This window comes from Pituophis catenifer, unplaced genomic scaffold (genome assembly GCF_029215685.1).
Source record: "Pituophis catenifer annectens isolate HBS135680 unplaced genomic scaffold, rPitCat1.0.hap2 SCAF_2, whole genome shotgun sequence".
NCBI classification, from domain to species: Eukaryota; Metazoa; Chordata; class Lepidosauria; order Squamata; family Colubridae; genus Pituophis; species Pituophis catenifer.
The window spans coordinates 11118402-11146065 of record NW_027256882.1 but is presented as its reverse complement, the minus strand read 5'-3'; the positions used below and the strand labels follow the sequence as shown (position 1 = coordinate 11146065).

Below are 27664 nucleotides of genomic sequence, written 5' to 3'. Positions count from 1 at the left end.
AAAACCCGATTTAAAAGCCAATTTAAAAAGGGAGAGTTAGGCCAGACCAGCTTGTTGGAATAGAAACGTTTTCAGGGCACGGCGGAAAATGCGTAAGTCTTGGATGTTTCGTAATTCCTGGGGGAAGCCCGTTCCAGATGGTAGGTGCCCCCACAGAAAAGGCTCTCCCCCTGGGGGCCGTCAGTCGACATTGTTTGGCCGACGGCACCCTGAGGAGTCCCTCTCTATGGGAGCGAACTGGTCGGTGAGAGGCTATTGGTGGCAGGAGGCGGTCTCGTAAGTACCCTGGTCCTGAGCCATGGAGCGCTCTAAAGATAGTAACCAAAACCTTGAAGCGCATTTTGAGATATTCTTGAAACTTTCGCTTCTAGGAAGTCCATATCTAGCTATTGACCATTGTCTGAATTACAGTACTTCACATTGATTGATATTAAAGAAGATCATAAAGGTAAAGGTTCTCCTCGTACATATGTGCTAGTCATTCCTGATTCTAGGGGGTGGTTCTTATCTCCGTTTTAAAGCCGATAAACCAGCGCTGTCCAAGACGTCTCTGTGGTCATGTGGCCGGCATGACTAAATGCCAAAGGCGCATGGAATGCTGTTACCTTCCCACCAAAGGGGTCCCTATTTTTCTACTTGCATTTTTTACATGCTTTGGAACTGCTAGGTTGGCAGGAACGGCCGACCTTTCGATCAACAAGCTCAGTGTCTTAACCACTGAGCCACCGGGTCCCTATAAAGAAGACCATAGTTCTTTATTAGCTAAAACTGCAGATGAGGTGGGTATCATGGCAGAGAAGACCTGTCTCCTTGGATGCAGACTCAATAACTATATATCATTAGTAGTCCCTCTCTGCCAGATCTAATGGGGGGGGGGGCTGACTTAGTGTCTTGGTGGTGTTTTTTTCCAAACTTCCTTTCTCAATGGAGCATTTTGGAAAGGACACTCTTGAGGAAGTTACAACAGTGATGTTTCTTCTCCTCATAATTTTCAAAATCACCACTATCCCTTGTTTTTCATGTTGATGCCACATCCCTTGGGATTTTCCTTCCCAACAGCCGAAGAGCAAGATGAGGTAATCCAACTTCCAGGCTGCATAAACACCTTGGGTGAAGTTTTGGGTAGGGCAGATGCTGTGCAGATGAACATTGTCTTATCCTATCAGATGTTAGCCTTTGATTGAGCTCCGTCTACACTACAGAAGCTACTGCAGGTTTGAGCTTGAAAGGTGTTCTGCTAACAGTGTAAGGAATGCAGTTCCATGGCAGGAAACAGTGCAGGCGTAGAAAGAATGATCCTCTTATTTCTGCTGAGCCTGTTCCTGCCTTGCACAGCCTCCAAGATGTGGAAGACCTCCTGCTCTTTGACTCTGGGGCGGGATGGAGAACAGCCATCAATTTACGGCAAGCCAGGAGACCTTTTCATTAGTGGCATGATCTGTGGAATAAAGACTCTTTTTCAACAAAATAATTTCCACAGGACTCCCTCTGCTATAGTTTCTGAGTAAGACTACAGGGGTGTTCCAACTTATTTTTCTTCCTTCCCCTCTTTCCTTCCTTGCTCTCTTCCCATCTTTTTTTTTTTATTTGATTTATATGCCGCCCTTCTCCGGAGACTCAGGGTGGCTTACAATGTGTTAAGCAATAGCCTTCATACTTTTATATATTTATACAAAGTCAGCTTATTGCCCCCACAAACTGGGTTCTCAATTTACCTACCTTAGAAAGGATGGAAGGCTGAGTCAACCTTGAGCCTGGCAAGATTCGAACTTACTAATTGCAGACAGCTGGAGTTAAATTACAATGCATTAGTCTGCTGAGCTATCCAGGCTCCTCCAGGCTCTTGGTCTTTCCTCTTCCCCTTTCTCCTTTCCTGTCCCTTCTTGGATGCTCAAATGCAAAAAAACATTTCTCCTTTTGTTTTGTTATTATTTTTCTTTTGCTAACCCTCTGTCACAGTGGTGGGTTTCAACCGCATATTGCACGCGCTTCGCAAGCGCAGTGTATTATGGAACAGCTGAGATGCGGCAATCCGCTCTGCTGCGCCTTTCAGCTGGGCTAAAAACGACCAAATAAAAGGTATCTATAATGCAGGGGCCAGCGGGAGGGCCAACCTAACCATCAGAGAGAAACCGTTCGCTCTCAGCTCACCATCATCACTACTGGCTCGCCCGAACTGGGTCAAACTGGTAGAAACTCACCACTGCTCTGCCAGTGAAAATGGACCCCTCCCGAGCTCTGTTTTTGCTGGCAGAGGCACCAAGGGCCGGTCCTTCGTTGTTTCCAGGGCGGCTCCGCGGGCCAGATCTAAGCACTCCGTGGGCCTTGAGTTTGACATTCCTGAGCTAGAGGAATGGGAAGTCTTTCTGCCACCAGTTTAATGTGCAGAGCAAAGAGCTATTCTGCTTTTCTTCTGCATATTTTCACCAAACATGATCAGAACTGTTGAATGAGAAAATTTGTGGATACATCAATGCCAAGTCACCAGCCCAGAGCACAAACTGGTTGGAGAAGAGAAGGGGATGGGTAAAGAGAAGGAGGAGGAGAAAGATCAGTAGGAAGAGGAAACCGCTCCAAATAGCTGACAGGAAACTTAATGATTTTTTCACATTGTGCAAATGGGAAAAAAGTGCTTAAAAAGGAACGAGCAATTTGAGTTCTTTTTTTAAAAAAAATTCTATTTAAAAAATATAAGGGTATGAATTGAATGGTTTGTGAAGTAACCAACAAAATGTAAGTATCAGCAATATTGGTTAGGAAGTGAATCTCGGTCACCTCTCATCCCTAGTTCATACGTTCACTAGGTCTTGCATCTTTGCAAATTTTGAAAAAAACTATCTTAATCACTTTTCCTTAATTGCTTGATATAATGAGTTATATCCACTTTTTTCCATGAGTGTTCTGTTTTAAAGTTTTCAGTAGCTTTGTAGACTTCACACAGCATTCAGAAATTGGCAGATCAGAAATAAGAATCTACTTCAAAATATGTCAAAATATGTCTTGACCCAAAAATAACATCAAATTCCTACCTCCCAATGACAGGAGATAGAAAACAGCTTAGATAGAATTGCAGATATAGTCTACATCAACTATGGATGTAGTCAATAGTTATTGATACATTGCAAATATTTACAAGGTTAAAAAAAAGCAATGAAATAGACTGGTATCTTGCTGTGGTTGATGTTTGTGGAATGTAATCATATTTGCAGGAAAATAAATCCATTTTATTGGAAAATCCTGTCCTTCCTCTTTGCTGTCCAAGAGATCAACCAGGATCCAAAATTCTTACCCAACATCACATTGGGCTACACAATCCAGGACAGCTATTTTGATGTGAAAATGACTTCCGACGCTCTGATGGACCTGCTTTCAACTGGAGAGGCCAACGTGCCCAACTACAGCTGTGGAAGGCAGAAAAACATCCTGGCACTTCTTGAAGGGGCTGCCACGGACATCTCCATCCAAATTTCAGCCATGCTGGGCACCTACAAAATCCCACAGGTGTTTGTATGCATGGAACTGTACCTAGATTTGTAATAGGAGTGAAAAGTCAGCATCCTGATATCCCAATGCTGATTGGCGACTCATGAAATCTAATTGTGATAATTTCCCCTTAATAATAGCATCTTCAAGGCATGGCCCAGCTGTTCTTGATAGATAGATAGATAGATAGATAGATAGATAGATAGATAGATAGATAGATACCTGTTTGTGGTAGAAAGCCTGATCCCTTAATGGTTATTTGAATTCAGTGTTGGTTGGATGAATAGACTGTTGTCCCCAATTTGGGTCTGAGCCTGGTGCCGAGGTCAATGATGGACACCAGACATGAGGTGATTTGTGTTTTTGATTGCTTTTTATTGGAGTACTCCAATGAAACCGGCTCCTGGCCTAAATGCCAAGAACCAAGAACAAAGGATTAAGAAAGTTTTATATATTTTCACTAAAGGAGAAGGGGGGACAAAGCAGGATAGTAAGTAATAACCATCTAATAAACATTTTAGTAATGATCTAGCTATTTGTTCTTTTGGTCTCTCTCTTTTTTTTTTATTTACACTTTATTGGTTTTTTTTTACACAAGTAAAATATAATAACAATTCTGTTTGACATCGGATTCGCCGTGTTTATACATATATACATGAAAATATATACGTTCTTTTGGTCTCTATCTATCCCTCTTCTAAGCCTTGCCTAATGAATGCTCCAGGAGTTATCTAATAAACATTTTATTTCCTGCAGGCCATCTCTATTCCTAATTTTTAGCTGAGGTCTGCAATTTGCCTAACTCTGTTTTACTTTTATCAGCTTTCTAACTACCCAGAATTGTTACAAGCTTTACATCTGCATATTCCCTGTGAATAAGCAGTCTTTGTTCTTGCCAGATTGACTCCACAATTACAGGCTTCCTGATTTACTTTCAAGTCTGTGTCATGACCTTGCTTTATTTTAATAGACAGCCCATCAGGACGTCTTAGTCATTAATGGAGAAATGATCTCTAAAGTGAGGTTCCTGCTTAAGGGCTTGTAGTTGGGTGAAATGACAAGGGAAGCAACTACCATATAAAAGTTCCTTTTTTGTGGGGGAGGGGGGGAAAGGTGGCTACCCTTTCTCCAAGAAGAAAAACGTAATTTAAATCCTCAATTTGGATAGTTAATATTTGGACCTTGATATGACAAAATAGTGACCCTTAATACTTTCCTTTTCAGATCAGTTATACTTTTGCTTCACATGTGCTAAGCGATAAAACTCAGTTTCCCTTTTTCTACCGGACTCTCCCTTCAAAAGGAACCCAGTACTCAGGGATTGTGAAACTCCTCCATCATTTCAGATGGATTTTAATTGGGGTCATTGCTCCAGACAATGACGATGGACAAACCTTCATGAGAACTTTAACAACCCTGCTCACAAGGAATGAAATTTGTGTGGTTTTGTCCCAAACCATCTCTGTGGTTGCCTTCAATATATATATTAATTTAAAACAATTCTACAAATGGACACAAGTCAATGTCTTTATTTATTTTGGAGAACAAGGTTCCTTCATAAGTGGAATATTTATTATGCAGAAAGTGTTTAACCGTGTGAAAGCATCCACTTATGGCAAAGTCTGGATCACTACAGCTAGCTGGGATTTTATGTTGGATATGAGATACAGTCCACGAAATATACTCTACACTTATGTTTATTTTTCCTTCTTCACCCACCAGAAAAAGTGGGCAAACCAGGATGATTTCCACTTATTTTATCCGTCTATTAGGAGATTTGTAGAGATAACATTTCCTTGTTTATATTCAAAGCATCCCTTGGCCAAGAAAGGTAGGACAAAGTGCACCGAGAAAGAGAAGCTGAGGAGCCAACTGACCAAGGAGGGGAAGGAAAGGAGCTTCTCTCTAGACAACTACCAAATTTACCACTCTGTCTGGGCTGCAGCACAGGCATTAAATGCTGCATACTCTTCCAGAAGTGAGAAGGTGAGGAGAAAGGATAGAGGCAGGATGGAAGTTCATAAATTGCAACCATGGCAGGTATTACATTTTCATTTGTAGGTCTCTATCCTCTACTTGAGGCTCAGTACACTAACTGCATGGAATGTATAGCTAAATGGAAACAATGCACCATGCTGAGATTTGAGCAAATGCAACAGTTAATCTCCCCTAGGTACAAAACAATAATAGTTCAAGTGTTTAATTAAAAATTCTAAAATTAATGTGATTAAAATGATAACTACTTAACAACTGCAATATTATCTTCATCCCATTACATCAGCCCATCCCACCCAGCCAGGGAGGAAAGATATGTTACAGACCCCATCAGTTAAAAGACTATGACTGGTGGGGTCTAGCAAGAGAGCCTTCGCTGCCATTTTCCCCAGAGTTGAAGCAGCCACTGATCTTCTGAAAAGGATGTTAAAATGGCTTCGGTCAAGTCACTTCAGGGTTGACAGAGCTCTGTTGATCTGTGTGGAGAGCCCAGAGGACTATGCAGGCATGGTGCTGGTTAAAAACCCTCCTTTTGCCTCTTAATTAATTTTAATAGTGTTCACTCACTCTTGTCTAATTTTAATTTTAACTTTTATATATACTGTTTTATATTTTAATGTTCTATTGTACACCATTCAGAGTTCAACAATGAAGGTTGAACAATGAATGGTTCAGATATGTGAAAAACAAATTATAATATAATAATACTACCACATACCCAAGAGAGATACACCGAGTCATTTGGTATTTCCTTGATTTCATTTTTTTTTCTGAGTAGAAACTCAGCTCAGATTTAGGGATCTTAGTAATACGTAAACATAATGCTTTCCTTCCCAAAGAACTAGATCTCATAATGAACATTTAAGATTAAAATATAAGATGTGTCCAGATATTCAAAAATGCATAGCCACCTGAGTTTGAATGAGTTTCCTCCACGGGACTTTCAAGGCTGAAAAATTAGTCGTATCTCCTCCTTTCCTTCTCTTTTTTTGTCTTCCTCCCCTCCTACATCATCATCTGCTCTTTCTATTTTTCCTCTCCTGTTTTCCCTTCACCGTCCCAGTTTCACTCCTTCCTCCAAAGCTCTCATTTTTACAACTCTTCCATGGGTAGAGTGTATTTAGATGAGAATGGCAAGATGGCAGCTGATTTAAACATCATGAGCTCGATGATATTCCCTAATAAATCCATAAAGAGATGGAAATTTGGGAGTCTGAGAAGAGAAGAATCTCCAGAGCTCAAGCTTTTCATTGATCAAGATGATACTGCCCCCCTCAACCTACTGGACAAGGTGAGAGAGAAAAGGCTTTAATTTCTCCAACTTTAGTAACTTTACTGCCTTGAATACCTGTCATTCTTCTAATTGCAAAAACCAAAAGATCTCATCTCTCCATTTATTCCTATACTGGAGCCTTATCATCCCTTCATAAACATCACGAGGCCATTCTTGATATCACACAAAGAATGTTATCTTTACTGTTAGATTGGCATGACAATGCAATGAAGTCTATAAAGGTCCACAAGGGGAATCAGAATGACAAAAAGAACATGGAGCTTTCCTCCACCCATTTTGTGAGTTATGGGATGGTGGAAGTTGTCAAGGACAACTTAAATCAATCTTATTGATTCTGGCCTAAATCTTCTCCCCTTTTTAAATGTAAATTTTAATTTGTTTTTAAATTATGGGGTATTTTAAATTTGTTCAGCCAAATAATTTAATTCGTTTTTATTCTATTTTAAATTTTTGTATTTATGTGTTTTATCCTGTGGCTGTTCACCGCCCTGAGTCCTTCGGGAGTATGGCGGTATAGAAATTTAATAAAATAAATAAATAAATAAATAAATTTGTGGATAATGAGAAGACGGTGTCTTAGGGAGGCAACATAAAGACAAAGCCATCAAGGCATGTATTAGTCAGGGCTAGGTGCAAATGGAGAAAGCTGCTTAGCATTAAAATATGATGACATTTGCAAAGCACCATCAGATCACCTGAAGCTCAGTCCAGAGACACGGTGGCACAGTGGTTAGAGTGCAGTTCTGCAGGCTACTTCTGCTGACTGCAATTTGGCAGTTCAAATCTCACCAGGCTCGAGGTTGACTTGGCCTTCCAGTCTTCCGAGGTCTGTAAGCTGAGGACCCAGATTGTTGGGGGCAATATGCTGATTCTGTAAAACACTTAGAGAGGGCTGTAAAGCACAAAGTGTAAGTGCTATTGCTACTGCTACTGCTGTTAACAGAAATCTTCATGGGAAACCCTGAAGAAGCAGAAGGAATGAACAGAGTGAGACCTAATCAGGGAAGCAATAGATAGTTGTATCAGTCATAAGAACAGTATACAGGCTTGAAGCTCCAAATTCAGCACGCTGCTTAAGAATGATTTTATACTCCGGATCTCTCATCGCCACAAATAAATGAGATATATCACATTTCCTTGACTTCTCTTTCTTTTTTCTTGCTCAGCCTCTGCCTTCTTCCAAGTGTGTGGAAAGCTGCCATCCAGGTTTTGTCAAGGTGCCTCGGGAAGGGGAACCCCTTTGCTGCTATGACTGCCTTCCTTGTGGAGAAGGGACCATCTCCATTTGGGAAGGTGGGTGATGCTGGAGAAAAAGGGAGGAGGAGTGTTTGTGTATGTGTCTGAAAATTAGCATTTTGGGAAAGCTAGCAGCATCACCATGTTCACCCAGCTTTCACCAGAATAATGAAAGTGGTGCTGTAATGCCAAGCCATAAGCTTTCTCCCTCTGGGCCATGCCTTGATGCACTTAGAAAAGGGCTGAGATTTGCATCAAAACATTGACACTCTACTTTCATCAGTCTGATCCTATGGATGCCAGAGCCAAGGCCATTAGTGACATTCTCCCAGCAGCCACCAAAAGCAGACTAAGATGCTGGTTTTCATGGAAAAACTGATCCACTACCTGGGAAAAATGTGTACCAAATCAGTCATACACTGATTTATTTTATTCATTCATACCTTTTCTTTTTGCCCTAATTGTTATTTATTATTATTTTTAAATTTATATACTGCCCTTCTCCCTGAGGACTCAGGGCGGTGTACAGCCAGAATTAAAAAACATGAAATACAAATATTAAAAAACAATTAAAATATATATAAATTTGGCCCAAAATTAAAAATACAAACCAATTAAAACATTTAAAATTTCTTCTTAAGCCAGCCCGGCTTGCTGGAAAAAATGGGTTTTAAGGGCACGGCGGAAGGCACTAAGGTCTTGGATTCTCCTTATCTCTGGGGGCAACTGATTCCAGAGTGTAGGTGCCCCCACAGAGAAGGCCCTCCCCCTGGGAGTCACCAGCCTATATTGATTGGCTGATTGCACCCTGAGGAGGCCCTCTCTGTGGGAGCGCACGGGACGATGGGAGGTCGTCAGTAGCAGCAGGCGGTCTCGGAGATAGCTAGGCCCGATGCCATGGAGCGCTTTAAAGGTGATAACCAACACCTTGAAGCACACCCGGAAGACCACCGGGAGCCAGTGCAGCTCGCGCAGGAACGGTGTTACATGGGAGCAAGATGCTGCTCCCGTCACTACCCGCGCTGCTGCATTCTGGACCAGTTGGAGCCTCCGGGTGCTCTTCAACGGGAGTCCCATGTAGAGAGTGTTGCAGTAGTCAAGGCGAGAGGTGAAGCTTACAAATGAAGCTTAAGTTACAGAAATTGGCGGCTCTGTTGTGGCCCGTCAGCTGCCAGCAGAGCTAGCAGCAGAGTCAAACGAGGAGGGAGGGCCTGGGCCAGATTCAGAGCCTTTGGGAGGCTCTGATAAGGAAACAGCATCAGAGACACAGGGAGAGCCAGGACCCTTTGTCCTCCCCCAGGTGGAGAGGGAGCTCTCTTTGGGGCCTGAGCTGAATGAGGGGGAAGAACAGATGGGGGCCATCCCAGATGCGCATATGCCCACAGAAGAAAGGAGAGGAGAGCAAAGGAAAGCAGTAAGCCAACTCTCAGGGATAGGCAGATGCAGACACAAGCTAGCCCCTCCCTTGCTGGGAAATAAATAGGAGGGATTTGGGAGTGGCCAGTTGTCAGAGACAACTGTTTGTTTCTAGTATACAGCAAGCAATTCGGATTTCTTGGATAAACCCAGGTTTGTTGGGACTAATTATATATGATCTTTTGTTTATCCCTGTGAATAAAAGACTGTTACTGCCCTGTTATAAAAAGGGGGTTAACTCATGAGTAAATGTCTTATCACTACTTGCGAAGGCTGGGTTAGAACAGGCTCCTAGATATATTTAATTTGGCAACCCAGTTGCCTTTCAGTTTGTTAGAATGGGGATTCCCATATCTCTTGAAAATTGCTGGTGATGGGGGGTGGGGAATGTTTCCCCTTTACCTAAATTCTTCCCAAGCTTCATCATTTTTATAAAATCTCCACCTCAAACATGTGTGAAGGAGCTTTCGCCCCAAACAGGGCATTCAAGCAAATGGAAAAAGTAAAACCTCTACTAGAGATATTATACTTTTTTTTTCCAGATGCAAAAAAATGTCTGACATGTCCAGAAGATCAATATCCGAACATGGCCAAAGTTCAATGTATCCCTAAAATGATAACTTTCATGTCCTACCAAGAATCTTTGGGGATCATCCTAGTCTCTTTTATTCTATATTTCTCCATCACTACTGCTCTGGTGTTAGGAATTTTCATTAAACATCGAGAAACTCCCATTGTCAAAGCTAACAACCGGGATCTCTCCTATATCCTCCTGGTCTCCCTCCTGCTTTCCTTTTTGACTTCCTTTCTCTTCATTGGTCAGCCAAGAAAGTCCACCTGCCTCCTCCGTCAAACAACCTTCAGCATCGTTTTCTCACTTGCGGTCTCTTCTGTGTTGGCCAAAACCATCACAGTAGTGTTGGCCTTCTTGGCCACAAAGCCAGGACACACGATGAGGAAATGGCTGGGAAAAGCTTTGACCAACTCCATTGTTATTTCTGGTTCTAGTGTCCAGATTGCCATTTCTGCCATTTGGTTGGGAATCTCTCCCCCCTTTCCAGACTCTGATATGTATTCCCAGCCTGGAGAGATTGTCCTGCAATGCAACGAAGGGTCTGTTGCCATGTTTTATGGAGCCCTGGGCTACATGGGCTTCCTGGCCACCATCTGCTTCACGGTGGCTTTTCTGGCCAGAAACTTGCCTGGAGCCTTCAATGAAGCCAAGCTGATCACCTTCAGCATGCTGGTCTTCTGTAGTGTCTGGATCTCCTTTGTGCCCACCTATCTGAGCACCAAAGGGAAATACATGGTAGCTGTGCAGGTCTTTTCCATCTTGGCCTCCAGTGCTGGGCTGCTGGGCTGCATCTTCATCCCCAAATGTTACATCATTTTACTAAGACCATATCTGAACACCAAGGAACATCTTATAGTAAAAGTAAAATAGAAAACCTAACTTTTCTGGATTCATTTTTAGCAATCTAATTTAACAAGAAAATTTCCTTGCTCTTCCAAATATTGGGGGTATATGTACAAATTAGTCTGCAGAGAAAAAATATTTTATTGCACTATTTTAGTTTTCTAAATCATATCACAATTTATTGAGGAATCCTACTTGGGCGTTCACTGATTTAATAAGTAAGGCTGAAAGAGCAAAGGAGAAAGAGGGGCAGGGAGAGCGAATTATGAAAACCACTTTTTAATTTAAAACATGACATTTAGAGGTTCGCAGATTTCCACAAGCTGACAAATGAGAACAGGCCTAATTCTTAATAAATGCACTGGATATGCTTTGGTGTTCTTTCTGTTCCTTTTTCTCTGGTGCCTTAAAGCTGGACAACTTCAGCAACATGGGACTATCCCATAAGAACACTTAAATGGTTTTCCTCCATTCTTATGGGGAGACGCAGGTAGTGTGGATCTGAGCACCATGATAGAAAAGCCAGAAGGGACATACTTGTGTCAGACACTGGATGTAAATGTAATAGGATGAGATTTGTCCCTGATTAGTTGAATCAAGCATAAAAAATAAATGAGGTAAAATGTATAATTGGTACGTTTTCCACTGAGCTGTTTTCAGACCTCGGTGCAACTTTCAAAAATCAAGTATCTCCTTGGGCTTCAGAGATTTTACACTTCTGAATTATATAGTTACCCTTCTAATGCAAAAGAAGGGAATTGCCTTCTACACTGCTCATTTTCTCCCCATTAAATCCACTTAGTTAAATTACAAAGATAAAACACTTTCCCACATTTTTAAACACATTGTTGAGATTTTTGGCAAAGGGCATTCTTGAAACTTTCCCTTCTAGGAAGTTTCTAGACAATATCTAGCTATTGACCTCTGTGTGAATTACAGTACTTCACATTGATTGATATTAAAGAAGATCATAAAGGTTCCCCTTGCACATATGTGGTAGTCGTTCCTGATTCTAGGGGCAGTGGTGGGATTCATCCAGTTTGCACCACTTCCGGAAAACCGGTTGTTAACTTTCTGAGCAGTTTAGCAAACTGGTTGTTGGAAGAAATCATTAGGGCAGAGAACCGGTTGTTAAATTACTTGAATCCCACAACTGTCTAGGGGGCAGTGCTCATCTCCGTTTCAAAGCCGAAGAGCCAGTGCTGTCCAAAGACGTCTCCATGGTCATGTGGCCAGCATGTCTAAATGCCAAAGGCACACGGAACGCTGTTACCTTCCCACCAAAGGTGGTCCCCATTTTTCTACTTGCATTTTTTACGTGCTTTCGAACTGCTAGGTTGGTAGAAGGTGGGACAAATAACGGGAGCTCATCCCATTAAGTGGCATTAGGGATTCGAACTGCTGACCTTTCGATAGACAAGCTCAGTGTCTTAGCCATTGAGCCACCGTGTTTTTATAAAGAAGATCATAGTTCTTCTTTACTAGCTAAAGATGCAGATGAGGTGGGTATCATGGCAGAGAAGACCTGCCTCCTTAGATGCAAACTCAATAACTATACATCATTAGTAGTCTCTCTCTGCCAGATCTAATAGGATGGGCTGACTTAAGCAGGGAAACCCAGTAACTAGCTAGAAGGGCTTTAAAGGTTAAATCCAGCACCTTTATTATTTATTTATTTATTTATTTATTTATTTATTTATTTATTTATTTATTTATTATTTATTTATTTATATGCCGCCCTTCTCCGGAGACTCAGGGCGGCTTACAGTGCGTTAAGCAATAGCCTTCATACTTTTTATATTTTTACAAAGTCAGCTTATTGCCCCCACAAACTGGGTCCTCAATTTACCTACCTTAGAAAGGATGGAAGGCTGAGTCGACCTTGAGCCTGGTGAGAATTGAACTCACAGTAATTGTAGGCAGCTGGATGTTATATGCTGCCTCAGTAGGAGGCATTAGCCTCCTACGCCACTCAGGCTCCTTGAATTGGTTCCAAAAGCAATTTGGCCTCCAATGCAGCTTGCACAGCAGAGGTGTGATAGACACTGTTATAAAAGCACCCATAACTGCCCACACTGCTGCATTCTGCACCAGTTGAAGATTCTAAATTCATTTCATGGGTAACCTCATGTAAAATATATTACAGTAGTCCAATCTGGAGGTGATGAGGGCATGAGTGTATATGAGTATAGCCTCCCAATCTAGGAATGAAGCTGTGCAAAAGCCCTGTTAAGCCACAACTGCCTCCTGCTGTTCAAGAGAGTTGTGAATCTAGGGGAAATTGCAGATTGTGCACTGTATGTGTTTGTGAAATTCAATGGTATAGACCTAGACCTAGCAGGTCCCAAAACCTGAAGCCACTCACTCTTGCCATGGTTCAGCTGAAAACTGGTTCTTCATCCAAACACTTACAGCCTCCAGATTATGAGATGAGACATTCGTATTCATGAATTACTTCATGTTGATCAATATTTCAATCTTGTAGTTTGTTACTGATTCCCTTATATAATAATTAAAACGGCAAATGATCTTCAAACTCTAGTAGTGAAACTTAAGGAGCACAGTGAAAAATAGCCTAAAATTAAATATAAGGCACCCTGAACCTGAAACCTTTTTCAACACTGTAGTTCCTCTTATAGGAGTTCTTTTATGTAAGATGCTCACAAGGATGCCTGAATGTCATCCCCAATTTCCTGCCACTTGTACAGTTGCTGCTTTTGGAAGACACTCTGGTACATATTAAGAGATCCGCTATTGCTAAAGGTGTTTCCATAATGTATTCATAATTATGTTTATACTTATATCTGTTATCTTATACAAGCCTGACAAAAATAAAAACAAACAAAGAAACAAACAAATAAATAATAAAATAAACTGCAGTACTGATCTGAAAAAAAAAAATCCCTTCTGATTAATTCATTCTGTAATTCTATGGATTGGCCACATCCTCCTATCTCATTCACTTAAACATTGAAACCCTATCTGGGACTTCCAAAACCAGATGGAGCCCTACAGAGTTCAAGGAGATGCTCTTTGTTCTTCACATCAACAAAATCACAGTGATTTGCTCATTCCCTCATGTCACTTCTCTAGGGATAGTTTCCAAAGTGAATTTTGCACATAAACATCAGCCTCCAGGAAAAATAAAACATGAAACGACCTATTATATGACAAATGCTGACGAGCTCAACATCTACAATCTCAGCGAACATCTGGGACAGTGCTAAGGAATTCCCCATGTCCCCTTTTAATGTAATGCATTTCAAGGAAGCTTTGTTTCCTCCTTCAGATTTTATCTGAGAAAAAGAGAAGCTACAAGGCAGGAGACTGGCTCAGGCAGAAAAATGGTTTTCCTGTTTTTCCTTCTCATGCTGCTTCCTCATGCATCTGATGGGAAGCTTGGTTTGAAATGCCCTTTGAACCTGAAGAAGAATGAAGCCGACCCACTAAATTATTACAAGCCAGGAGACCTTCTTATGGGTGCGGTCATTGGTGCAACTAGAACATCCTTCCTCCCTTACGATTTCAGCAGAAGCCCCTCTGCAAAGGTGTTTGGGTAGGTACAATGAAACTGCTTCTCTGCTGGTCATTGCTAATTTCCAGACTTCTAGGTATGTGACTGCACTATTTCACTGTCATCTTTCACCTATTGCTGTCTTCTTGTGTTGGAGAAAGATGGGGGGGGTGTTGTAGAATTCACAAGGCATGATTGCAACGCTTCTTTAGACAGAACAATGATAAATATGCAGCCAGGTAATCCCTCGACAGCAATTTAGGGGGCAAAAAGCTGCAAAAGCAATATATCTTGTGTCCAATGTCAGGACTAATCTTTTGATCAGCTTTTCCCATTTGGTCTCTCTTTGCGGTGCACCAGTGCAAAGATATCAGCCCCTAAACAACTTTCTGTGTTCCCAGTGCATCTTCTCAAATGTAAAGTCATCTCTCCATTCAATAAAGTGGAAAACACTCACTTTCTTGTCAATCATCTGGACATAGAGATCTTAACTGAGATAGCATGTCTTCCCTCCCCCTGCACTCTTTATGATTAATTATTTAATGGTAACTGTTAATATGAAAATAAAATTCTTGAAAGTGTTCCCTTTTCCTGTACTGGAAAAGAGAAGACGATGGAGAGACATGGGATATAGCTGCTTCACAATATCTGAGAACCAGTTTTTCAAGACTAGGAGCAAGGGGTGGACATTTCAAGTGAGCAGAAGTTTAACTGCTGGGGTAGCTTTGGAAACATAGGAGGTATTTCACAGCTCAGGATGCTTCGCTCCCTGGAAGCATCTCAGCAAAGTATGGATGGTCACTGGTAAAAGGTTGGGTTTTTCCACCTTGTCTTGGAAGTCTTAAAAGTATTAAACATGGTAAAACTTAAATATTAAACCTCCTGCTCAAACAATGTGTAGATAACACCAATGAGGTTTACATGAATTTGGTCTTAGAATTCCTGGGCCAATTACAAGGATAGAAGTCTTAGAATAACAGAGTTGGAAGGGACCTTAGAGGTCTTCTAGTCCAACCCCCTTCTTAGGCAGGAAACCCTACACCATTTCAGACAAATGGTTATCCAATCTCTTCTTAAAAATTTCCAGTGTTGGAGCATTCACAACCTCTAGAGGCAAGTTATTCCACTGATTAATTGTTCTAACTGCCAGGAAATTTCTCCTTAGTTCTAAGTTGCTTCTCTCCTTCATTAGTTGATTAAGATAATTGAAGGAGATTTCAAGGTCTGAACAGAAGAAGGGTCTTCCCTGTTTTAAACACAACATCCAAGAGGGATCCTGTTGGGATTAGAAATCCTAATAAAAATATCTATGACAAAACGGCATTCAAAGCATCAATTTTAGATAAACCATCATACCTTTGCTGATTTTAAAGAATGCTTTTACAGTGCAATTTGGAGGCCCCCCCCCCATTTTGCAATGCATACTAATGCATCTAAATTTTGGTCTTGTTTTCAAACTTCAAATTTCCTATCCATAGAGCTATTCCAAAAAGGTTATTGGGTAAATGATGATGATAATGACATTAAAAAGTAACAGTGAGCATTTACTACATGCAGACATCTTTTAATACATTGGCTGTTAACTCATTTTAGATTTAAACAGAAACCATTGTGAAGTTACATAAAAATGAATTATTTTCATTAATGATGGTTTGAAATGTATATATTTTCAGGAAGGGAAGCCCGTTGACTTGGAAAATTCTCTCCTTTCCTTTCGCAATCCAGGAGATCAACCGGGATCTCCAGCTCCTACCCAACATCTCCCTGGGCTACAACCTCCATGACAGCTATTTCAACACAATCATGACTTTGGATGCTTTGCTGGGTTTGCTTTCCACCGGAGTGGCAAATATTCCAAACTACAGATGTGGAAGCCATAATGGGCCCTTGGTAGTTTTTGATGGGTCCAATGATGATATCTCCATCCAGATTTCAAATATGTTGGGCATTTATAAAATTCCACAGGTGTGTGCATGTGTTGGGAGACATGATTTCTACTTTGATTTTTCCATAAAAATAAAGGGCAGCTTTTTATCATTGTAACTGTTGGCCTAACGCAATTGGTGCTGGCTTAAATTCATACAGAGGTCAAATATTTAAAACATCTAGATCTCTAATACCTGGGCTAAATCTGAGTTAATTTATAAAAGAAATATCTTATACTCAAGGCTACAAGGAATGGGTTCAACCTATGAACATACCAATCAGAAAAACTGTCATATGAACATAGTCTTTGACAAAATGTTGAAGTGTCTTCCTCTATCATATAAGGACCAGGACCAGGATTTTTAACAGAGATTTCAATTGCTAATTTCCTGAATTGGATTTGACACAGCATATAACCCATCCTTATTTTCTTTTTCAGATCAGTTACATTTCTGTTTCACAGGCTCTGAATGAGAAATCCAACTTCCCTTTTTTCTACCAAGTGGTCCCCAAAGAAGGCATTCAGTACCCTACAATTATTAAACTGCTCCAGCATTTCAAGTGGACGTTGGTTGGTTTGGTGGCACCAGACACGGATGGTGGAGAGAGGTTCATAAGAAGTTTGACTCCTTTGCTTGTCAGGAATGGCATTTGCGTTGTTTTATCCCAAATCTTCCCTGTGACTACGCATTATGTAAAGATTGATGCTTTCCAATTCTCCAAGTGGACACAAGTCAATGTCTTTGTTTACGCTGCCGAGTTCGATACCTTCATGATGGGAATAATAATTACGCAAGGCATAATTGGAAACTATCTAAAACTCAGAATTGGAAAGGTCTGGATCACTACAACTTTGTGGGATTTTACCTTGGATTTACAGTATACTTCAGAGATTATTCCAGCCGTCTATGGCTACATTTCCTTTTTAATCCAGACTGGCAGAAATGCCAAATGTGATGATTTTTTATCTATTTATTATTTTACTCTAAACTTTTTAAACAAAGCATTTCATTGTTCATATTCTAAGCATGGCTTGTCCCTGAAAGGCTGGACAAGATGCCCAGAGGAAGAGGACCCAGAAGCTCTGCCCCAAGAGAAGATTGAAGAAATCCTGTCTCTCGACAGCTACATCATTCATCGCTCTATCTGGACTGTGGCCAGGGCCTTAAATGCTGTGTATTCATCCAGATCCAAGAGGAAAGTGAAAGATGAAAAAGATCAATTGACTGTTCAGCAGTTGCAGCCATGGCAGGTATTCTCTTGACATAATCCCATTTTTTCCATCCTCCCCTCCCCCCCGCAATTTTTTAACTGGTGACTTATCTATGATATTCATAATTTTATTCAGCGATTTAGTTTTCCTGACTATAGAGCTAACTGTATCCCTTTATCCATAGTAACATATCTCTCATTCCATCTACTATTTATTTTCCATCTCCTTTTATTTTTCAGATCTCCATTAAAGTTTTAATATAGAAATCCCAAAGGTGCTTTTTTTCAAAAGGCAATGGACTTTCTGGTTTTTCTTTGAAGACATTTTGCTTCTCATCCAAGAAGCTTCTTCAGCTCTGATTGGATGGTGGAGAATGGAAGGATTTATACTCCTTGCAGAGAGCTGGTCATTTGCATTCTTTTAGCTAGCCGTTAAAATCACCTGGAGGTTTATCTGTATCATCAGGGTCACCTGAGTGGTGCAAGTGGGGGTGGAGCCTTCTTGGAACTGTTTAATTTGCACCACTCAGGTGACCCTGATAACACAGATAAACCTCCAGGTGACTTTAACGGCTAGCTAAAAGAATGCAAATGACCAGCTCTCTGCAAGGAGTATAAATCCTTCCATTTTCCACCATCCAGTGAGAGCTGAAGCTTCTTGGATGAGAAGTGAAACATCTTCAAAGAAAAACCAGAAAGTCCAGTTGCCTCTTGAAAAACCACCTTTGGGACAACCAGGACCTGGATGACTGAGAATCTCCATAGACATTTAATATAGAAAGTTAGTGTCAGCACTTCAACCTGCATTTACTCTAGTGCTGACATAAGAAGGAGAAGAGGGGGCAGCTGGCAAGAGGACACTTGACTTCTCACCTACTTATTTTCCCTGAAGATAATATCCCCTAGGAGATGAGATGGGAGGTGGGATATTCCTGGGAGCTGAAGTAATAGATATGGGGAGAGTGATTTGGAAGAGGGCCAATGAGACACAGAGAATTGGGGAACGGAAAGGGAAGGTTTGGGGTCAGGAAGTCAGAGTTGGCTACGCCACAATCGGGGACAGGTTGTCGTGCTTAATAAAATGAAAGATTTCTTCAAAGACTATGTGTTTGGAAATGCAATTTATTTTAACTGAGACGATATTGAAACCTGATAGTTAGTTTCTTCTGTCCTCCTCTATTTTTTGCCTTATTGGAGTTATATATGATTTTCTTTTAATAGGATCTTTTTATGGTATGCTTTTTAACATGATCACATCATCCATCTCTAAATTACTAAGAAAAGCTTTTTTTCTTAGTAATTTAGCTTTATGGAGCTTTGTTCTAAATTAAACTCCTTTACCCTGTAATCCAAGATATAAATTTGAATTCATTCAAGTTTAGAATGAATTCGATGAATTTTCTAAAGATCTTTCAATTTATTAATGCAGATTGGTGCTTTATAATGTAAAGATTTTTTTTAATAAGAATTTCTTCCCAGTGCTGTGGACTTTATTTGAATTTGCTGTTTTGGACTCCAAGGTAAATGTTTATTATTTTCTCTGTTAGTACCTAAAATTAAGAATTCTAAAATAAGGTCACTTTCCCCCAGTTTCTGTGACTCTCCTTTTTCAATTTCTCTATGGATTATAATCAACTCAAACTAAACAAACCTTGTTTCTTTTCTTTTTCTGAAGAAGAAAGTAATCAACAAGCTAATGGAGCATGTTTGACCATGTTCCCCCCTAAATAGATGTTCAGGTAATGAAAATCTCCTACCTTCATCACAATGTTCAACATGCTATGATGAAAACTAGATGGTCGTACAAATACTGATTTATCTGGGCTGTGTTCAACTGAACTTTCAGATAACAATTTTAAATAAGCTACAGAATGCAGATTAGGTTAATTGCACCCATGATACATAGAGAAATAAGTTATATGGGTACTCATAGATGTGGAATTCTGGAAGTGCAGAACTGTGTTCAGAATACCTGTCCTTTTTTGCTTCCCTCCTCTCTATTATTTTAGTTTCATCATTTCCTGCAAAACATTTTCCAGCTTCACAATAACTCTTTGGATGGATTATATCTGGATGAAAATGGAGAGCTGGCTGCTGATTTTGACATCATGAGTTCATTCCAGTTTCCCAATATGTCAGTTGTCCAGGGAAAATTTGGGAGTTTAACAAAACAGCAATCAGGAGATGCCATGTTTATTATTGACCAGGATGCAATGTTGTCCCCCAAATGGCTTAACCAGGTGAAGAAAATCTTTCTTCCCCAGTTGTCTGAAGGTTGAGTCATGGCAACCTTCATATTTTTCTTGTTAGTTGAAACGTTAGTTGCTCTTCCAAACAGCTTCATCAGCCAGAGCAAATTAATTAGGCAGAGAATCATTGGAATGTATGAACTCCTTCTGCACCAACCTCAGGGATTTCCTCTTCAAAGTACATTGCAAAGTGTCAATGTCCAGGTAAAGTTGAACATAATTCAAGATAGCATTGCCAATGGCAACCTTGGTGAAATGTTCTCTGATAGAGGAATTATTGAATCTATTATCTGCACCTCTTTAACTGTCTGGTTTGACCCTGCAATCAAGACAAACACAGACTTCAACGGATACTGTATTTTTTGCACTATAAGACATTCCAGACTATAAGACGCACCTAGCTTTTGGGGAGGAAAACAAGAAAAAAAAATCTGCCTCTGCTTCCCAGCAATTTGCCTCCTTGCAGCAAACAGCAAACAACCTGGTCAGCTTCAGCACAACAGCTAAACAACTGATTGGCGGTTGGATTGGCCTTCTGATTAGCTGTTCCAGGCTATAGGGATTGCCACTGTCACCCATCGCCGCCTCTGCGCATTTTCTGCCTTTGTTTGTCCCGTTTTCGGCCTGTTCCAGGCAGTGGGGATTGTGATTGGCAGCGGTGGCAATCTCCTGCTGCCTGGAATCGGCTGAAAATGGGAGGTGCAGAGGCCGAAAGTGGGGCACGCGGAAGGCTGGAACAGCTGATTGGTGGTATTCTGGGAGGCCGATCCAACCGCCAATCAGCTGCTCATGCTAAATCAGGCTGTGCTGAAGTTGACCAGACTGATTTCTTTTTGTTGCAAGAAAGCAAACTGCTGGGAGGCAGAGGCCGAAGGGTGGGGGCCAGCAGGTGAGTGGGGCTTCAGCAACATTCGTTCTATAAGATGCACAGACATTTCGACCCATTTTTTTTGGGGGGAAAAGTGAGTCTTATAGTGCGAAAAACATGGTAATTAGAACTGCAGAAAGAACAATTGCTACCAACATGCCTTCCATTGAGGACCTGTATACAGCGTGAGCCAGAAAGAGAGCTGTGAAAATACAGGTGAAACTCGAAAAATTAGAATATTGTGCAAAAGTTCATTTATTTCAGTAATGCAACTTAAAAGGTGAAACTAATATATGAGATAGACTCATTACATGCAAAGCGAGATAGTTCAAGCCTTGATTGTCATAATTTTGATGATTATGACTTACAGCTCATGAAAACCCCAAATTCACAATCTCAGAAAATTAGAATATTGTGAAAAGGTTCAATATTCTAGGCTCAAAATGTCCCACTCTAATCAGCTAAGTAAGCCATAACACCTGCAAAGGGTTCCTGAGCCTTTAAATGATCTCTCAGTCTAGTTCAGTAGGAATCACAATCATGGGAAAGACTGCTGACCTGACATTTGTGCAGAAAACCATCATTGACACCCTCCATTAAGGAGGGAAAGCCTCAAAAGGTAATTGCAAAAGAAGGTGGATGTTCCCAAAGTGTTGTATCAAAGCACATTAATAGAAAGTTATGTGGAAGGGAAAAGTGTGGAAGAAAAAGGTGCACAAGCAGCAGGGATGACTGCAGCCTGGAGAGGTTATTCAAAAGTGTTGGGGACTTTCACAAGGAGTGGACTGAGGCTGGAGTCAGTGCATCAAGAGCCACCACACACAGACGGATCCTGGACATGGGCTTCAAATGTCATATTCCTCTTGTCAAGCTGCTCCTGAACAACAAACGTCAGAAGCGTCTTACCTGGGCTAAAGAAAAAAAGAACTGTTGCTCAGTGGTCCAAAGTCCTCTTTTCTGATGAGAGCAACTTTTGCATCTCATTTGGAAACCAAGGACCCAGAGTCTGGAGGAAGAATGGAGAGGCAAACACTGCAAGATGCTTGAAGTCCAGTGAGAAGTTTCCACAGTCTGTGTTGATTTGGGGAGCCATGTCATCTGCTGGTGTTGGTCCAGGGTCAACGCAGCTGTCTACCAGGAGATTTTGGAGCACTTCATGCTTCCTTCCGCAGACGAGCTTTTTGGGGATGCTGACTTCATTTTCCAGCCGGACTTGGCACCTGCCCACACTGCCAAAAGTACCAAAACCTGATTCAATGACCAGGGGATTACTGTGCTTGATTGGCCAGCAAACTCGCCTGACCTGAACCCCACAGAGAATCTATGGGGCATTGCCAAGAGAAAGATGAGAGACATGAGACCGAACAATACAGAAGAGCTGAAGGCCGTTATTGAAGCATCCTGGTCTTCCATAACACCTCAGCAGTGCCACAGGCTGATAGCATCCATGCCACGCCACATTGAGGCAGTAATTGATGCAAAAGAGGCCCAGACCAAGTACTGAGTACATATGCATGCTTACACTTTTCAGAGGTCCGATATTGCTCTATGTACAATCCTTGTTTTATTGATTTCATGTAATATTCTAATTTTCTGAGATTGTGAATTTGGGGTTTTCATGAGCTGTAAGCCATAATCATCAAAATTATGACAAATCAAGGCTTGAATTATCTCGCTTTGCATGTAATGAGTCTATCTCATATGTTAGTTTCACCTTTTAAGTTGCATTACTGAAATAAATGAACTTTTGCACGATATTCTAATTTTTTGAATATTCTAATTTCACCTGTATCCTGGACATAAACTGTTTCAACTTCTACCCTCAAAACGCCGCTATAGCGCACTGCACATCAGAACAACTAGACACAAGGAGTTTTTTCCCCATTCCATCACTGTGTTAAACAACTAATTCCCACAACACTATCAAACTATCTAGAAAGGCAGTATTACCATCATTATTCTCATCTTCCCTATTATCTATCTCCTTATGACTATAACTTTGTTGTTTGTATCTTACAATTTATATTGTTTACTTAGTATCCTAGTATGATTTATGTTGATTGCTTGTTTAGTATCCATGACTATCACTAAGTGTTGTATTTAATGTTTTATGATGAATGCATTTTTACAATGACTATGATAATGAACTATCACTATTGTTGTATGTACACTGAGAGCTTATGCTCTGGAGACAAATTCCTTGTGTGTCTAATCATATTTGGCCAATAAAGAATTCTAATTCTAACTTGTCTGATAATTGAGTCATAGCAACTGAACTTATTTTTCTTTCAACCTCTGTGTTGGGTGCGGGAGGAGCGAGTACATTCCAATGATTCTCTGCCTATAAACTTGCTGTGACTGATGAAGCTATTTGGATGAACAACAAAATGTCTTAAATTAACAACAACAAAGAAGTCCAGTTGCCATGACTCAATCTTCAGACAATTTTACCTGAATCACTGAGGATTTTCATCACCATATTCTTCTTCAGTGGTTTTCAATTGCACAGGAAGGGCAGAACTGCAGTCTTGAGATTGGCTCTAATTACAGAATCGTGCAGGACTGATTATGCCTCACCACTATCCCTTTTGATGTCCCCAAAGTGCTTTTTCAAAAGGCAACTGGACTTTTTCTTTGAAGACATTTTACTTCTCATTCAAGAACCTACTGACTTTTCAGGGCCCCTACAAAAAGTGCTATAACCCATCTGTGTTCAACAAACACCAGGTCACCTTAGACAGAGCTACCAAATGGCTATCAGCAGAAGCAATAAGGACAAACTCCTATTTCCTATATATTGCCTTCTATTCTATATATTCTATATCTATTCTATATATTCCTTCTATTTTTGTTTAGTCCCTCCCTGAATCCAAGTGTGTGGAAAGCTGCCATCCAGGATTTGTCAAGGTGCCTCAGGAAGGGAAGCCCCCTTGCTGCTACGACTGTATTCCTTGTGCTGAAGGGACCATTTCCACTCAGGAAGGTTGGTGTCTCTAAAGTTCCCTCAGTGGGAGCAAACAGAGATTCTAATTTCTCAATTGGGGTCTTTCTTTTTTTGGTTTCCTTGCCTTGAGAATGAGTTTCATGAAGTGAGTTGTAAGAAATCACCTGTGAGAAAGACTATGCAATTCAGCCAGCCTCTTTTTTTCCTTTGATCATCTCTGCAGTTTTTCTGATGAGAAAAGAGAACTGTTATATGGAAAAGGATTTATCTTTCAAAATTCCCCATGCTGACTTTGTTTTAGCAACTTGTTTACAAGTTGAAAAGGACACATTAAAAGTCCTGTAGAATTACAAGAAAAAGAATATTTTAAAATATGTAAGACCCTCAGGTAAAGGCAAATGTGAATGAAATTGATTGCTGGGAAAATATAAACAACAACAGCAACAAAAATAGATGGAATCTATTTTGCACCAGGATGAGAATCTGATAAAGCAAACAAGAGATAAAGGTCAAATGCACATAAAAAGGTTGTATAATGCACTAGTGGAAATAGATTCTGAAACAGAGTTAGTCAAGGATTGTATGATAAAATGGGCACAAAATGTAGGTGAACCAATAATGATGGATACATGGGAAAAAATATGGGTCAGAAATGTAAGATTTACACAAGCACAAAATTTAAGGGAGAATTTTTATAAAATGTTTTATAGATGGCATTTAGACCCAAAAAAATTAGCTTGTATGTACCCAAATTTACAACCTAAGTGTTGGCGATGTGAGTGTGAAGATGCTACATATTTTCATATATGGTGGACATGTAAAAAAATTAAGGCTTTCTGGATAAAAATATGATGGATTATTCAAAATATTTTAAAGAAAAAAATTAAATTTACACCACAGTTTTTTCTGTTGGGAATAGTCACGGATTGTACTGTAATAGAGACTAAGTTGGTTTTGAACTTAATAACGGCTGCCAGGTTACTGGTGGCACAGTACTGGAAGAAGGAAGATCCACCTACCATTGAGGAATGGACATTAAAAGTTGTGCATTTGGCAGAAATGGCAAAAATTTCATCATATCTTAAAGACCATTCAAACGAAAGATATTTATTGGAATAGAGAAGATGGATTGATTATTTACAAAAGAAATACCCGAACAAGAAGATTCATATAGCTTATGAATGAAATAATTTGATGTAGTTTATGTTTGTTCTTTTGAATTACAAGGAGTTAAAGATCTAGGGGAAATATCAATTATATTAATTTGTTAGCATATTTTAGTATTTTTTTTTTATTTGTGAATGCTATACCCTGTGCTTGTTCTGTCTAGGGAGGGGGGTGGGGGGGGAGGGAGGGAGGAGGGGAGGGTGAAAATGTTTGTATTTCATAAAACTTTTCAATAAAAAAAAATAGATGGAATTGTCCAATCTCATATGATGCGTTCATGGAAGAGATGATAAAGGTGGACAAGGCAGACAGAAGGAGAAAAGGCTGCTGGTGGTGGATAATGATGTTTCTTTCATCTCTCTTATTTGCAGATGCAAAAAGGTGCACCAAATGTCCAGAGGATCAGCATCCAAATGAGAAACGAGATCAGTGCATCCCCAAGATCATAACTTTCCTATCCTATAGAGGACTTCTCGGGAATATACTGGTTTCTGCTGCTCTGATCTTGTCTTTAGCCACAGTGCTTGTGTTAGCAATCTTTATTAAACACTTAGAAACTCCAATAGTCAAAGCCAACAACCGTGACCTCTCTTATATCCTTCTTATCTCCCTATTGTTCTCCTTCCTGACCTCCTTTCTCTACATTGGCCAGCCAAGGAAAGTCACTTGTCTTCTCCGTCAAACCTTTTTCAGCTTTGTCTTCTCAACTGCTGTCTCCTCAGTCTTAGCCAAGACAATCACAGTAGTGTTGGCCTTCTTGGCCACAAAGCCAGGCAACACCATGAGGAGGTGGCTGGGGAAGTCTCTGGCCAATTCCCTTGTTCTTTCTTGTTCTGGGATTCAAATTCTCATTTGTTCCATCTGGTTAGGAGTCTCTCCCCCCTTTCCTGAGTCAGACCTCCACTCCCAGTCTGGAGAGATTGTCTTGCAATGTAACGAAGGGTCTGTTACCATGTTTTATGGAGCCCTGGGCTACATGGGCTTCTTGGCTATCATTAGTTTCACAATGGCTTTCCTGGCCAGGAATCTCCCTGGGGCCTTCAATGAAGCCAAGCTAATCACATTCAGCATGCTTGTCTTCTGCAGCGTCTGGATCTCCTTTGTGCCCACCTACCTGAGCACCAAGGGGAAATTCATGGTGGCTGTTCAGGTTTTCTCCATCTTGGCCTCCAGTGCTGGGTTGCTGGGTTGCATCTTCATCCCCAAGTGCTACATTATTATCCTGAGGCCAGATCTCAACACAAAGGAGCAGCTTGTATTAAAAGTAAAGTAAGAACATAGGCGTTGCTTTTTTTTTTTTGTATTTTATGATAATAATTTAGGATTCCTCGTGACAAAACAATTTTATTTTGTTTTCCATTTTGAAAAATTCAACCTGCCATCTTTAGATTTTTGGGATGGTGATAACAACAAAATTGAACAATTCCCTTCCAAATTATTTTTTTTTTTTTTTACAAAATTGGAGCCCAAAATGTATCATCTATATTGTAAAGTTTTTTTAGTTTTGGTTTCTCATTCCCAAGAATTATGCTTACTTTTGCTTAATGTTTTCCTTGTAGTTTATTTACAGCTCAATAATATCCACCCTACAGCTTCAGGATTCAGTCACACAAAAACACAAGCATGCTTGATTATCTCTGAACAACTTTTTTCTAAGTAAAACTAAATGAGATTAATGAAAGAAAATAAAATTTAAAAAATGAATAGTTTATATTGTGTTTTACATTTTTTGGTTTGCTGTGTTGTTCCCCATCTAGTGTCCATTGAAGTTCAGGTAGGCTGGAAACATAGTTAGTAAATCCAGAAACATTCCCTGTTGCTGAGAAGTCACTGCCTCTCTGAGCCTAAGAAATGATTGATGGCCTCCTCAGTCGACCAAATTCTGAGACACAAATTTCCGTTCTCTTTCCAAGTAGAGGGAAAAAACTTTAAATTAGGCTTAATTTAGGAACGAAAATATTTATCTTAATGATTTGTTCAAAGAAACTCTCTGCTTGGTTGAATATCAAAAACTGCCTCCTACTTGACTAATTCCCATTAACCTTTCCACAAGGACAATATGTTCAGTTGTCCTTATCTCTGGAAAACAATGAGCAAGATTTTTTCCCCCAATTCTCAAAACCTGATTGGTGTCTGAATGACAAGAGTATTTGATATTCAATGTTTGGTTGGAAGATGTGATTATGACTTTTTATCAGTTATTAAGTAATGACTATCCCATGGATTTCTCCTGACTTCAAATTGAATTTTGTCTTTACAATCTTTAACATAGATATATCTTAAAAGATCATTGTGGACCAGACACTTTGGATGCTTCAAAGGCACTTGAGATGCTCCCTTATTTGATGGGATCTATGACAAAAGTAAAACCCATGATAGCTCTCTATCAAACATATTTTTAAAGTGGGCGCCTTGAAGATATTCCAGACATGGACTAAAACACACGATGAACAGTTGCAGGAACTGGGCATGGGCAGTCTAGTGAAGAGAAGGATCAGGGGAGACATGATAGCAGTATTTCAATATTTGAGGGGCTGCCACAGAGAGGAAAGGGTCAAGCTATTTTCCAAAGCACCCAAAGGCCAGACAAGGAATAATGGATGGAAACTGACCAAGGAGAGATTCAACCTGGAAATAAGGAGGAACTTTCTGACAGTGAGAACAATCAACCAATGGAACAGCTTGCATTCGGAAGTTGTGGGAACTTCATCACTTGAGACTTTCAAGAAAAGATTGGACTGCCATTTGTCAGAAATGGTGTAGGGTTTCCTGCTTGGGTGGGGGATTGGACTAGATGACCTATAAGGTCCCTTCCAACTGTTAATTTGTTAAATTAAATAACATCTTCTGATGGTCAATGTAACTGCAAATACCAAACAGGACATATGCTATCTCCCCACACACCATGTCTTGAACATAGGGATCTCGTGTAATGTGACATCC

At 40.3% G+C, this 27664-nt stretch overlaps 2 protein-coding genes across 2 annotated transcripts; both read left to right on the top strand.

Moving 5' to 3' along the window:
• Nucleotides 1-1252: 1252 nt before the first annotated feature.
• LOC139309833 (vomeronasal type-2 receptor 26-like) lies at nucleotides 1253-10868 on the top strand. Its single transcript, XM_070934035.1, has 6 exons — nucleotides 1253-1404; nucleotides 3210-3501; nucleotides 4708-5523; nucleotides 6542-6769; nucleotides 7939-8065; nucleotides 9967-10868. The coding sequence occupies exons 1-6, from the start codon at nucleotides 1253-1255 to the stop codon at nucleotides 10866-10868; spliced, it is 2517 nt and encodes an 838-aa protein (XP_070790136.1).
• A 1464-nt stretch (nucleotides 10869-12332) lies between these two features.
• Nucleotides 12333-25994, top strand: LOC139309832 (vomeronasal type-2 receptor 26-like). Its single transcript, XM_070934034.1, has 6 exons — nucleotides 12333-12343; nucleotides 16029-16320; nucleotides 16721-17533; nucleotides 19503-19733; nucleotides 23467-23593; nucleotides 25093-25994. Exons 1-6 carry the CDS (start codon nucleotides 12333-12335, stop codon nucleotides 25992-25994), a joined length of 2376 nt encoding a protein of 791 aa, XP_070790135.1.
• The last annotated feature ends 1670 nt before the right edge of the window (nucleotides 25995-27664 follow it).

Bases quoted from the DNA above. Each gene is read 5' to 3' on its own strand.
- LOC139309833 (XM_070934035.1), top strand. From the start codon at position 1,253: ATGCAGTTCCATGGCAGGAAACAGTGCAGGCGTAGAAAGAATGATCCT. The intron at 6,770-7,938 runs GTGAGAGAGAAA...TTTCTTGCTCAG, and splicing joins CCCTCAACCTACTGGACAAG to CCTCTGCCTTCTTCCAAGTG. The intron at 8,066-9,966 runs GTGGGTGATGCT...TTTTTTTTCCAG, and splicing joins GACCATCTCCATTTGGGAAG to ATGCAAAAAAATGTCTGACA.
- LOC139309832 (XM_070934034.1), top strand. The intron at 16,321-16,720 runs GTGTGTGCATGT...TTTCTTTTTCAG, and splicing joins GCATTTATAAAATTCCACAG to ATCAGTTACATTTCTGTTTC. The intron at 23,594-25,092 runs GTTGGTGTCTCT...TCTTATTTGCAG, and splicing joins GACCATTTCCACTCAGGAAG to ATGCAAAAAGGTGCACCAAA.